General features: G+C 34.8%; 1 protein-coding gene across 1 annotated transcript in view; it reads right to left on the bottom strand.

Annotated features, from left to right (window-relative positions):
• RNGTT (RNA guanylyltransferase and 5'-phosphatase) overlaps positions 1-15492 on the bottom strand; it is a 281137-nt gene that overhangs the window by 241852 nt on the left and 23793 nt on the right. The window contains exons 5-6 of the mRNA XM_044757216.2: positions 11486-11561; positions 10041-10281 (exon numbers count right to left, since the gene is read on the bottom strand). Coding sequence (XP_044613151.1) covers positions 10041-10281; positions 11486-11561 — 317 coding nt within the window. The remainder of the gene's footprint in view (positions 1-10040; positions 10282-11485; positions 11562-15492) is intronic.

Below are 15492 nucleotides of genomic sequence, written 5' to 3' on the forward strand. Positions count from 1 at the left end.
CGAATAAGTAAATGAGGCATAAAGACTGTATGTAATTTATTCAAGTGGTAGAAACAGAATTTGAACCCAGGTTTATAGTAGACCATTCATATGTGATTCTCATTTGAGTAGAGAGAACAGAGTTGTGTCAGTGATGAAGTATTGATTTTAAGGGGATAAACACCCACTATACAAACCTTTGTAAACTAGAAGAGTATAATAGCACACAAAGCAGCTAAGCTGGAGTCATTGGATGTATCAACACAAAAACTAAATGTTACTCATCATTGAATTCTTAATCTAAATTCTTTAACTCAGAACTACATAAAGTGTCTTATTGTATTTCGTAGAAAGTATATTTTTAAAATAGCACATAGAAGTGAAGCAGATGGAGAATTTATATGTCAAATAAATAAAGAACACTCCTGGAAATTTTAAAGACTAAAAAAATAGTCTAGATTCATGCTACAGTTACTTTCAGACCCATACGAAGACTGGAATCAGCCTCAAGAAAAATCTAAAAATCAACTCTGGCTGTTAATGTAATTAGAGAATAAAAAATATGGTCTACAAGCTGTAATGATCAACCTTCTGGCAAAGATTTGGCAACTCAAGCCACTTGGGAAGAAAAAAAAAGAACACAATATTTAGTCCACATAAGTCCCTGTCAAATCTAGAAGAGTCCTGAGTCGACACTAGTCCTAGTTCTTGTTCCTAACTCTGAATCACTTTTTATTCTTTTTTTACATGTCCTCCTACTTTGTCCTCCTTAAATAAGCATACTTAGGGATTTCACGAGCCAAAAGATCAAAGAGTACCATTCCTCTCCTGTTATGCCATCACCGTTTTTTGTTGTTGCCATCACCTCTCTTTATTAGCCAACGAAATTTTTGTTTTAGAATCATTTCTGGTATATTATATTTAAATATAATAACTAGAGAAAGAATACTTTCAAAGGAAAGTTTAGCCAGGTGGGTAAGATTTTTTTAACATATTTAATTACTGAAATACACAGATAACTTCAATATCCTTATAAAATTATATCTTGTATATGTCAATTAAAAAGAGAAAGCACTCAGCAAGTTCAATATTCAGCATCTTTATTATGAAGGTACTAACAGCAAAGGATTTTTTTAGGTTTTACATGAAGAAAGTATCTGGCTTCAATTTGAACATAAATTTCCCAAGCAAAGTTAAGAAATCAATGATAATTTCTGATGAGCAAAGGTCAAATTAGCATAAATTAATCCTAAAAACATTACTTCTTTTTTTAGCAAATAATAAAAAGGACTAAAACACAGGAAATACGATCAACATTGAACCAAGTGCTTTCCCACAATACTACCACAGAAATATTTTAATGTCTATGCAGCTGAACAAGGCAAATAATTTTTAATTTAACAGAACAAATAAATATTGAGTTTCAGAACGGACTTAACAACTATAGTTTGTTTATAAAAGATAACTCCAGCTATCTAGTAAATGTCAGCCCTTTATTTTTCTTCTTCCTTAATCTTTCCTACAATGCATCGATTTCTTTTTTACTTTTTTTAGCTTCCTCTATTTTCTTCTGCAATAATTAAGTAAAAAGAAAAGGAGGAATAAGTCCAATAAAAACGGTAAGCATGATGCACTTTATACACAAAAATATTTAGTAACTTTAGGATAACTTAATTTGCTACTTACTATCATTACAAATTTCTTCTGACAAAAATATCATTTTATATTATTCAAAATTATGTAGTAATTCCAAGAAAGATCACTAATTCTAAATATAAACAGCAATGTCTTAAGTCTGGAACTATTTTCAAACACAGTCCAATTGAGTTTTGAAGTCACTGACATTTATTTTCACTTTTTAACAGATTACCATTTCAGTTTGTGGGAATAAAGAAAAAACAAAAGTGAAAAGAAGATAATGTATGCTTAAGAAGAAAGAAGTGTATTTCATAAACAGAGTCGGCCAATATTAAAATGGAAATTTACATGGCTACCACAAACAGGACAAAAGGAATGAGTGATCCATTAGAGGGAAATTGAGGAAATTATTACAGAAGATGGGGGGCAATTTATATGTGTGAGAGGCAGATGCGTGTTTTGTGTGTGTGTGTGTGTGTGTGTGTGTGTAAAGAGAGTAAGCAAGTATGTACGTAATGTGTCATAAGGACATTTTAGTAATGAAGGAAATACATTAACAGTTTTATTCAAAGAGATGATCCCAGACATCAATTCAAAGGAGCAAGCAACATACCTGTAAGTCATACTCTTCCAACTCAATAATAGCATGTGCTCAAAAGATGAACAAAGAAGATGTCTTGGGAATGTGAGGGCCAAGTACAGTATATGTACCACTGTTATAAAGCCAAAGAGAACTACCAGAATTCACTACAAGGAGTCCACTACTACTTCAAATCATAGTCATATCAATAGAAGAGTCAAGAAAGGGGAACTCTGACAAAAATAAAGCCTCGAACCAAAATAAGTTCACTGCGTAAATTGATGTAAGCTACAAAGAATCACTCTTGGATTGCCTCTGTTACCTATCTTCAATCTCAGACTGAAATAAAACGAAAATAAAGCTTTCCAACTGTGAATCTGCCAATTAGTTACACCTATACTTCTCATCCCTGTCAACCATACCATTGACATCACCGAAAATTCAACTCTCCAGTCACCTTTCCTCTCTGATGGTCTTGTCCTCACTGCTTTGGAGTCCGTTCTTCTTGGTTCATCTTATCACTAGTCACCTTCCCAGAGAGTTTCAATGTAAACCTGGAATCTCTTTTTCATAAATAACTTTCCCTATAACCTCTTTTACGAACACGCTGTACCCTCTGTCTTAAATAAAAGCCAGCTTTCCATCAAGACCACTTCTCTCTTAAGTCAAAGTTACTCATTCTCCCATTGCCCAAGTCTCAAGCAGGTAGTGTAAACCATTCTCCTATATCCTCATTGCTTTCTTGGCCTCTTCCAAAAGCTCTTCTTCCATTTAGACTAACTCCGCTCGGCTATATCAGTCAGCTGTGGTAAGATAGACATCCACTGTGGTTGGTGGCACAACAGCTCTCTTTAAGAGCTGCCCTCCCCATCCACAAAGATGAGACCCTAACAGCCATGCTACACGACATTACAAGATAACATTCCACTCCAGCCAAAGTTGATGGGAGCATGGGTGAACCATCAGGTTCTCACTTCTGGTATATTGGAATTGGCATTCAGAGAGTCTCTGCATGTGGCTAAAATTATAACATGTAAACTTAGAAGATATAGGACAGTTATAATCTCCCAAGTCAACGAGGAATCAGAAAGAGCCAATCTTGAGAGTTAGAGGCAGTGAGAAGTATGACACAAAAGGAGAGAGACAGACATAAAAAGGAGAGAAAAGCAAAGATGAGAAAATAAGAACAAAGAGCAGAAACTAGGTTCTGGATAGCTTTCCAGGTCCAGGCTCCATTCCCTTCCTGATCTCTGGCTATATTCCTGGGCTTGAGTTCTACCTATTTACTCATTCTTCTTACTATTTAAGCTAGTTTGAGTTAGTTTCTGTTACTTACAACCGGAGAGTCTAAACTAATAAAACACACTCTCCTCTGTGTACTGACCTCCAGTCATTTCCCCATATTCATCAAAAGTAGTCAGTATTTCTCACTGTGCTAATCCTATCATTATATTGGTAACATCAATGTCCTATGAGGTATTTTGACCCATCAAACAATCTAGGCTTTACGGCTTAGTAATTTCATTTTCAATGACCCTCATCTTTGCTTCCCTTGAACAAACAGCTCCACGGACATGCTATTCCATCCATACTGCTCTACCTTTCACTCATCAATTCAACCCACACTGACTGAGTACCCACAACATTCTAAAGCCAACATGCCGCTCTTTGACTTCTTTCACTAAACAGCTTAGCTCCTTTAACTCTCGCCATGCTCACTGTTCAATATCACCAAGACTAACAATCCCTTCCTTCCTCCCTTTTCACAGTCTCTCAGCCCCTCATCCTCCTCTGACTGCCTATTCAGCCTAGATCCTATGGCTGATTACTTCAGCTATTCTACACCTGTTTACCTCAGTACTCTTTACCCTCTTGTCCTTCCATCACACCCATAATAAATATACCCGACCTTGTATCAACCTACCATTAGTCTTCTCCACTCCACACATAAACAGCTGAAATTAACTGAGGAAAAATCACAATCTTCGTGCTAAGAATGAGACTGTCCTCCTCTCGTTGAAGACCTAGTTCGCCATCTGCTCTTAAAACTGCATTCCACCTCCTCAGAGATTGCTCTATCATTTATTCCCCAACCTTTATTTTCAACGTCATTAACCTCACTAGTTCCTTATCCACAAGTAACAAGTATGCTTGAGTTTATTCCATACTAAAAAGCCTTTTCTGACTATGTGTGCATCAAGCAATCGCCTTTCTCTCCCTTTTGATCATAACCAAACAACTTGAATGAAGAGTCTGTAACAGCGTGAGGTAGAGTTAACATAATAGGACTGTTTGCAAGGTTGGCTCCGGATGGCATCTGGGAACATGACTCTGAGTGTTCTCAGTCAACTGACAAGGGTGGTTCACCATGCCTAAACTATTGTTCACACAATACAGTTTATGCTGAACAAATGCTTTCTTTCAGGGATTCTGGAATTTTGGTAGGCAGAGGCTGCCTACAGGACCTGTCATCAGTAAAAACCTTGGGCACTGAGACACTAATGTGCTTCCCTAGGCAGAAACATCACACATGTTTGCAGCATTTTCATTGCTGTGGGAAGAGTGAGCTCTGTATAACCCCTCATGGGAAGGAGAGAGCATAAAGAAGCCTGCATATGGACTCCTCCAGACTCCATTTGTCTTCTCCCCTTATGAGCTAGCTGTATATCCTTAGTACACCACAGTAATAAATCTTACCTGTGAGTACAACTATACACTAAGTCCTTCCAGCAAATCTCCAAAAGTGAAGGTGGTACTGAGGACCCCTAACACAACTCTGTCTCCATTATCTCATGTCCATTAACTTCTTAAAATGACTAGTCTGACCTGGCCCTACTGCTCCACAGAAAATAATCCTCAGATGAACACTTTCTATCCTTACTGTATTTGTCCCCTCTGTGACATATGATACTGTTAAATCATTCACGTAAGTCACTACACAACTATCAAGCACTTTTCCTATTTCTTTGTCCTTTGTGCTGCATCTGGGAAGAATTTCTTAGCTGGATCTTCCAGCTTGATAATTTCCTCTACAGCAAACTTCACTCTGCTATCCAACCCATCTACTGAGTTGCGTTTTTTTACTATTATCATTTCCAAGGTCTCTAACTGGTTCTTTTTCACAATAGTCTGCCATTATTTTATGGATTAATATCCTCTCTCATACTCTAAAGAAATGTTCTGTTTGCTTTTTATAAACTGTTTCTTCTGGTGTTAGCTAAAAATAATGAAGTAGTTATATATATACTAACAAAAGATATCCAACTTGAAAAAAAAAAAGCTGCAGAAAAATGCATTTATGTTGGGGGGCGGGTTGTAAGGCCAAAACTGAATATACATATGCAAATACACAGAAAAATTAATTCTAGAATAACCAAAAAGTAGAGAGCAGTTGGAGTGGGAGTGAAGAGATACCTTCACTTTTTACTCACCATACTTCTAGATTCTTTGTATTTTTATTTTACATGGAAAAGTGATCTTTATGTCATTTGTGTACAATTTTAAATTAAACAGATAGACAGACAGATAAGTAAATGGGGAAAACTCTAAAATGACAAAAATGCCAGTGGTAGGGTGAAAGCTGAAGGATTATAACTTGTTTCTCTAGTTTTCAAACTTTCTTTAATGTAAGTATATTACTTTTATAAATAAAAAATATTTAACAATTTTAGTATTTACTAATTATGATTTTAAAAAAGGAAAACACTACCAAAATGCTTCATAAGGTTTTAGAAATTTTTTTATAACTCTGCCTTTGGAAGTACAAGCAAAAATATTCTTGAAAATCACCATCTCATTGTCAGTTAGATATCAAACCTTACTGCTTTCTCCAAAAACGGAGAAGGGAAACTTTCTGCTTTTGGCAATGGCAGACTAGTTTATTTAGAGCAATTGTGCAGCCATGAAAAAAAGCTAGACAAAATGTTAAAAGCACCTATTTGAAGACATTGGAGAATTAGAAAGGCAGTATGGACTTTAAGGACCAAGAACTGAGAAAGAAGGGAAGACCAGAGAGGTGAGCTAGACATCTGGCAAAGCTCTTCTCCTCTAGGATTTTCCTCTACAGGCACTGCTTCAAAAATGGCAGCTGAGAGGCTAAGAAGATAAACACAGGTTTCAACAATAACACAGGAATGAGAAACAAAAACTTGAGTTCCAGGTCACCAAGGAGGAGGGGTCCTGTTTAATTTTCCAGGCTTTTAGTTAGGATCCACAAAGGGCTATACTCTAGGAATTAGGGTGAACCAAAACCAGACCAGCCTCCCAAAACTAAAGCCTAGCTTCTAAACAGTTCAATCCTTGACTGAGTTGAGACATTCTACTCCTAATCCTATGTAAGCACAAAAGTAAATCTATGAAGGAAGATAACAGGATAGACAGTCTCAAATTATTTCCAAAATTTTTCATACATAATGCCTAGCAAAAGTAACACCCTGGTATAATGGACTAGAAATCAAAAGGACATGAGAAGAAACACTAACAAAAGATCCAGAGGAGATCCACATGGTAGAGTTATCTGACATAAGCTTTAAAATAACTGGAATTAATCAATTCAAAAACCTAAATGACAAGATGAAGAATTCTAGTAAAGAACTGAAAATTACTTTAAAACTCAAATGGAAATTCCAGAAATGAAACTAAACTGAAATTAAGCACTCAATGGATGAATTTAACAGCAGTTTAGACAAAGCTAAAGAGGGAATTAGTGAACTGGAAGGTTGGTCAGAAGAAAATATCGAGACTGAAAAATTAAACAAAAGGATGGGAAATACAGAAAAGAATATAAGAGAAAAATTTTTTTAAAAGGCTATGGGGTAACTCTCAGAAGGAGAAGAGAGAATGAATCTGAAGCAATATTTGAAGAGATAATGTCCAAGAAGTGTCTAAAACTAATAATAAAAAAATTCAACTATAGGTTCAAGAATCACTATAAACAGGAAGCAGGATAAATACAAAAAAAAACACAAGTAGAAACATCATAGTAAAACTGTTGAAAATAAAAAACAAAAAGAAATTACCTTCAAAGAAGCAACTTCTCCATAGAAATGCACAATGAAATGACATCTTCAAAGTGTCAACCCAGAATTCTATACCCAGAACAAATATAGTTCAAAATGATGGCAAAGACATTTTCACATAAATACTGAGAGAATGTGTCACAGCAGACCCAGATTAAGGAAAATACTAAAGAGAGCTCTTCAGTTAGAAGGAAAACTGTCCAAGTGGAACCATAAAAATACATAAAAGAATGAAGAAGAGTACCAGAAAGGATAAATATGTGGGTATATCTAATGAATATTAACTGTATAAAATAATAGCAATATGATGATGATGTCTTATGGGGTTTAAAATATATAGAGAATTAAAATACACAATACCAAAAGGGCAGGAAGTGATAACTGGAATCAGAGGTTCTAAGATTCTTGCATTGTCTAAAAAGAGGCAAAAGTACTAATATATACCAGACTTTTAAAAGTAATAGATGTATATGGAAACCTTGGGTAACCACTAAAGGAACAGTAAAGGAATGCGTAATAAGCAATGGTTGCAGCAATAGAATAATAAAAACAATTCAGCACAAAGAAGGTAAGAAACAAGATAAAAAGGAACATACCACAGTGGGACAAACCAAAAAAATAGCAGGACAATAAGTTTAAATCTAATTAAATCCGTAAAATAAATGTACATGGACTAAATACTCCAATAAGGCAAAAACTGTTGACTGGATAAACAAAACCCAACAACCTGACGCTTATAAGAGACTACCTGAAATACAGGGTAAAGGTTGAAAGTAAAAGGATAGAAAACAGATATTCCATACAAACAAAATCCAAAAGAACACATGTGCAATCATGCTAACATCTGACATTTTACAATGCTAAAAGTTAAGACATTGTGAAGATAAAATAATCTTTTACACATATTTGCATAAACCAAATAATATCACCTCAAAATATATAAAGCAAAACCTGACAGAACAACAAGGTGAAACAGGTAAATCTATGGTCATAGTGGGGAATTTTTAAAACACTCCTCTTAGTAACTGACAAAACAAAACAGCAGAAATGAAGTTTGAGTTTTTGTTTTTCTTTTTCTTTTTGGTGAGGAAGATTGGCCCTGAGCTAATATCTGATACCAATCTTCCTCTTTTTGCTTGAGGAAGATTGTCACTGAGCTAACATCTGTGCCAATCTTCCCCTATTTTGTATGTAGGACGCTGCCACAGCATGGTTTGATGACCAGTGTGTAGACCCGCATCTGGGATCCAAATCTGCGAATCCTGAGCCACCAAAGCAGAGCACACAAACTTAACCACTATACCACTGGGCCAGCCCCTGAGATTTTATTTTAAATGTCATTTACTTTCCCTAAAGAAACATGCCCATCTTGGCTATTTTTCTCTTAATGCTGCTGGAGCTCATTTGCAACTTACAGAGATTTAATGGAACTTGACATTATAAAATAAACGTCATTTTTAAGACCCCTTCTGGTGGCAAAAGAACCCTGCAAACTTTACCCCATTTTGCAAAATAGTAACTATTTGTTTTAAACTCTTTCACACATTCAAATACTATATCGTAATTCAAAAAAAATTAAGCACATCCTCATGATTGATGTTACTCTTAAAAAGTATAGTTGAATTCCTTACAAAAACGGTATCATAAGGAGCCAGCCCATGGTCGAGTGGTTAATTTCGGCACGCTCTGCTTCTGCGGCCCGCAGACCTACACCACTCATGGGCGGCCATGCTAAAGCAGTGACCTACATACAAAATAGAGGAAGATTGGCACAGATGTTAGCTCAGGGCAATCTTCCTCAGAAAAAAGAAAAATGGCATCATAAGAGGGTACATGTTTATACGTTATGATATTAGACTTTCTTTAGAACATGATTCTTATTTTTCTAGGTATACGATTGCAGTAATTTCAGATATCTAAATCCAGGAAATAATGAGTTAGACTAAAAGAAAAATGTTATTTTTTTAAATTATTTCTGTGTTTCAAAGCAATTTATACTTTTCAGTGGCCTTAGAGTCTTGAAATTTGAAATGTGTAAATATACATTAAAATGATGTTTCTCAAACAAGGCTTTGTTTTAAATGCCCAAAATAACTGTATTATATGATTTATATAAAACAAGGCATTTTCTTCCTTGCCTGTAAATCACTGCCTACTAATAAATGAGCTCTGGTGTTTACTACTCAACCATGATATCCCACACACCTCAATTATTATCTTCATTAACACTTAATTATCTCCACATCTTCCCTAACTTTCCCCTTTGGCCTACACCATATACTCGTGTATGTTTAAGTACAAGCAGTACTTTTCTTCTCAACCTCTCTCCTATCCCCCCAAGAAAAGGGGATAACTCCTAATGTTTTTTGTTAGGCCTTTTATTTCTAGATTAATGGGAGTTGGCCATAGAAGTAAGAGTCTTCTGAGTTCAACTTTACAGAAAATATGAAAATACCACCCACGGAAAGGAGCTGAATTTATACGTAGAGTTATTTTAACTATATTACAATTTTGAAAAGCATTAGTAAAAATTTTCACTAGATATTTAGCTGGAATTTCAAAGTATTTTGCAAAGAAATAGTAAATTCTCAATCTAACAGTCCTTTGCTTTAACTAAGAAACCAAAACAGGATGAATTTACATAACTGAAACTTTTCTTGTAGAAAAGGCAAACACGCATGGCTATCAAGAATCTTTAGAAATAGCCAGAATGAAATAACCTTGCAAATCTAGCTAAGCAAACATAGTCAATATTCCATTTTTATAAATCTCAATAAGCCTGCAGAAGAAAAAGGTAAAGACTATAATAATATTTTAAACATTACCAGTTTTAACCGCTCTTTTCTCCTTTTGCCAAAGGAGGCACTTGACCCGGGTTCTGATTCCTTTTTTCCATCCTCATCCTCATCTTCATCTTCATCATCCTCAAAACACCAATCTGGCAATAGAGGTGGGGGTGGTGCTTCCTCTATATCACCATAGCGACGAAAAAGTTCTTTCAAATAATCACCCTTATAAATTCCTGGTGGTCTGGCTTGAGCGAAAGTAGCAACTGCTGCTTCAATACTATGGAAACAAACACCACGCAATTTCCTCACTACTCTCCATTTATGCAGATCTATCAAAACTCACATTATATTTAAGGCACCAAACAAAGTATAATAAAGGTTTATAAAATGGACAAATCACAGTCCCCACTCTGAAAGCAGTCCATCTACTAAGGGACAAATTCATTCTGGAACAGCTTTAATACAAGGCACATTGATAATTCCTAAACTCTAGAGGTAAATTGCAATGAATGAACAGAAAAGACCTGGGTAGAGTCTGTGAAGAAGAATTTAAATAAAGCCTTAAAGGTTGAGGTCTGACTCTAAGGGAAAAACACCAGTTAAAGAAATGTGAATAGCTATATGAATAAAAGTAAAAGCATGCTGGTTTTTTAGGAGTTTTCAAAAGACCAGGCAATAAGAGCATAGCTCATCAGAGAGAGGCTAAGCACAGGGTGAGTGTGACATAGGAATCTGGGGTCATTGTGTAGAGCAATGAAAGGCCAGAAAGGCAGAGCAAGAGGTGCATGCAGTAGAGAAACACTGAGGACATGTGAACAGGAAATATACAATCGGATGTGGACTTCAGCTGATTATATTCAGAAAAGGACCTACTGTATGAAAGGCTTTGTAAAGAAAGATAATGACCCTCCGTCAGCAAATGAGGAAATCAGTTAGTAATATCCCATTCTCTCAAGAATTTCAGGTAACTAAGGTTCTCAACTCTCAGGATCTAAAAAGGTACTTCACAAACAATGGGTGCCCAATAAAGACATGTTGATTGGTTTAAACAGAGTAATTCTGTTCCAAAAATACCTCCTCCTCATAGCATTATAGGTTTTTCATAGTACTCAACAGCTATAAAACAAGTACTACTAAAAATGAAAACAACAACAAAAACAACAGTAACTTCCAAAGGTGAAGACAAACACGAAATACTGGGAGAACTTATCTCTGATAATTCTGTAAGACGTGAAAAGTCTGGAAAATACATAGTACATGGGATCCATAGCACTCAACCAAAGGGCTACCTAGTACAAAACATCAGGTAATGAATGATACTCTAAAAATTAACCAAATCTTAAATGAAAACCACTTCTAATTATATTAATCATGACTTCACCAAAAATTTGGCAATATAAAATGCTAAAACTAAAAAAATTAATAAAATGCTTTATCAATTACTAAATACGTCTTCTTCCATTATAACAAGAAACAAATACCTCCAATCCATTTTCTCCACCAAAAAGGCACATATGAGGAAACCAGTGCGATTGAAACCATGGGTACAATGAACACCTAGAAAATAAAGTAGCTTTGGTTTAAAATTAATAAATCACTTTAGAGGTCACATTTTACTTTAAAATTCCAACCTGCAATCAAAACATTTCAATCACTTTATAAAATAACTACATTTAAAACACTTGGCCCTCTCATAACTATTAATAACTTGTCAGTTTAAGTTGCTTAGAACGTAATTTATAGCACTAGCTAGAAGTTTAAATGTAATTTATATTGATTTATTGGTTACAAATTGTCTCTAAAGATCCAAAGATTTCTCCTAAAACAAAAAGATTCCAAACATCTTAAGGAGGTATTTTCAACAAACACACAGCTCTAAAGGAGACACACACATACATACACACACACACACACACACACACACACAGGACACTTATGTGTCCTATTTTCTATATCTAGTAGATATAGAAAATAATAGCCTAACTGATGGATATACAGTACAATAAAAATAAAACTACTTTAAAGTTCTCTAGAAACCAACCTACTGTATCTTGACATTAGCTTACAATTTCTCAAAATAAACTTTTAGAAGAAAAACCTGCTGAGAAAAAAAAATTTACTTTTTTTAAACCTTTTTTCAGCACAAATTCAAGATCAGTGTGGTCCTACCTCTATATTCTGAAAAGATGCAAATGAGCTTCATAAATTCCAAAAATGACTGCATTTTTACATCATTTCAACTACTTTGATAAAGTAATAAAAACAGCTTGGCGGACATTACTAACACAACAACATCACTGCCAGGTTAACTCACACTCTATGAATCTTAAAATGAAGCTTTTCCTTTTATCTCTGCTTAATGGAAGGATACCCTGACATTTAAGATTGTATCTTTCTTTTTAATGCTACCTTTTACAAACTACTCTTCCCTGTGTATATAAGACATCCTGATAGAATGCAACCAAAATCAAATACAGAAATAAACTAAAAGTTAGAATTATAAAACTTCTACAAGAAAATACAAAAGAAAATCTCTGCAACTTTAGTGTAGGAAAGGATTTCTTAGATAAAACATGAAATAAAAGGAACTACTGATAAATTGGACTACTTCAAAATAGTAAATGTTTGCTTTTTGAAAGATGCCACTAAGAAAAGAAAAACACCACCCAGAGAAAATATTCACAATACATATATCTGACAAAGGACTTGTATCCAGAATATATAAGGAATTCTTACAACTCAATAAGACAAACAACCCAATTTTTAAAAAACTAGGTAAAAGATTTGAATCAACACTACAAAAGAACATATGCTCATGAAAAGATGGTGAACATCACTAATTATCACGAAAATGCAAATTAAAACCACAATGTGATCCCACTACACACTAATTAGAATAACTAAGATCCAAAAGACTGGCCATACAAAATGTAGGTGAGGATGTAGAGAAACTGGAACCCTCATACATGCTGGTGGAAATGTAAAATGGCACAGTCAATTGGAAAACAGTTTGGCAGTTTCTTAAAGGTTAAACATACACCTGTATCCAATGACCCAGACATTCTAATCCTAGTTATTTATCCAAGGAAAATAGAAATATAAGTGCATCAAAGACTTATACATAAAGACGAATGTCCACTGCAACAAAAAGACAAAAGTGCTCAGCAACTTTATCCATAATGGGCAAAAACTGCAAACATCCCCAATGTTAATCATCAGGTGAAGGGATAAACAATATGTGGTATATCCATGCAATGAACACTATTCAGCCATAAAAAGGAACAAATCACTGATAGATGCAACAAGTTTGACTTCAAAACCCTTATGCTGTGCGAAAGAAGCCAGAAAACAAAAAAGTACATATATATAATTTCAATTACATAAAATTCTAGAAAATGCAAAAATTTGTATGGGAAAAAAAAAAGATCCCAAATAGCCAAAGCAACCTTGAGGAAAAGAAACAAAGCTGGAGGTATCACACTTCCTGATTTCAAGCTACACTACAAAGCTATGGCAATAAAAATGGTATGGTACTGGCATAATAATAGACACATAGGCTAATGGAACCAAAGAGAGAGCCCAGAATTAAACCCACTCATATACAGTCAACTAATATTCGACAAGGGAGCCAAGAATACTCAATGGGGAATGGACAGTCTCTTCAACAAATGGTGCTGGGAAAACTGGAATAAACACATGCAGAACAATGAAACTGGATCCTACACCACTCAAAAAATTAACTCGAAATGGATCCAAGACTTACACATATGACCCAATACCATAAAACTCCTACAAAAAAACATAGAGAAGAAGCTACTTGACACTGGTCTTAGCAACAATTTTTTGGATATGACACCAAAAGCACAAACAACCAAAGCAAAAATCAACAAATGGGACTATATCAAACTTAAAAGCTTCTGCCCAGCAAAAGAAACAATTTAAAAAATGAAAAGACAACCTACAGAATGGGAGAAAATTCTTGCAAACCATATATCAGATAAGTCGCTAATATCCAAAATATATAAAGAACTCATACAACTGAATAAAAAAAAACAACCAATCTGATTAAAAAAGGGGCAGAGGATCTGAAGAGACATTTTTCCAAAGACATCCAAACAGCCAACAAGTATATGAAAAGAAGCTCAGCATCACTAATCATCAGGGAAATGCAAATCAAAACCACAATGAGATATCACCCCACAGCTATCAGAATGGCAATCGTCAAGATGACAAGAGATAAATGTTGGCAAGGATGTGGAACAAAGGGAACTCTTGTATGCTGCTTGTGTGAATGTAAATTGGTTCAACCACCATGAAAAACATTATGGAGATTCCTCAGAAAGTGAAAAATAGATCTACCATATGATCCAGCAATTCCACTTCTCAGTATATACCCAAAGGAAATGAAAACAGGATATCTAAGAAATAAATGCACTCCCATGTTTACTGCAGCATTATTCACAACAGCCAAGATACAGAAACAACCTAAGTGCCCACCAATGAATGGATAAAGAAGATGTGACATATATGTGTGTGCATATTCGCACGCACGCAGACAGACACACACAGACACACACAAAATGAAATATTACTCAGCCATGAGAAAGGACATCCTGCCATTTGCAACAACACAGATGGACCTTGACCACATTATGCTAAGTGAGATAAGCCAGACAGTGAAAGACAAGTACTCTATGCTATCATTTATATACAGAATCTAAAAAAGCCAAACTTGTAAAAACATAGTAAAATGGTGCTTACAAGGGGACAGGGAGTAAGGGATAGGTCAGATGTTTTAAGGGTACACCAACTTGCAATGAGTAGTAGTAAATAAGACCTAGGGATCTAATGTACAGTATAGTAACTACAGACAACAACACTGTATTATAATCAAACTTGCTAAGAAACTAGAACTTAATTATTCCAACCGCTAAAAAGAAAGGATAGCTATGTAACATGATAGAATGTGTTAATTATCACTACAGTGGCAATCATATTACAATGTGTAAATGTATCAAATTAACCTGTTGTGCACCTTAAATTTACACAATGATATTTCAATTAAAAAAATTCTAGAAAATGCAAACTAATCTATAGTGACAGAAAGTTGAAAGTGATCGTCTAATCTACAACTACGGGTTGAAGAGAAGATGGACACAAAGGGGTATAAGACGCAAATGTTCTGAATTTGACTGCGACTTCATGAGTGTCTACATCTGTCAAAACGCACCAAATTATAATCTTTAAATGAATGCAATTTATTATATATAAATTATACCACAATAATGTGTTTTCTTAAAAAAACTAGATGTTAAAGTGAGATACTGGTACAAGTCTGCAAGCAGCATTAATAACATATTTTAAATATTAATGTTCATCAATATGGCCTTGTTTTCAGCAATTAACTTTATCGAAAATGTCATAAATTTGATACATTTTAAAAAGTATACCAATAAAATATCGTTTCCAGCTCATTTCTGTAATAAAG

This window comes from Equus asinus, chromosome 24, assembly GCF_041296235.1.
Source record: "Equus asinus isolate D_3611 breed Donkey chromosome 24, EquAss-T2T_v2, whole genome shotgun sequence".
NCBI classification, from domain to species: Eukaryota; Metazoa; Chordata; class Mammalia; order Perissodactyla; family Equidae; genus Equus; species Equus asinus.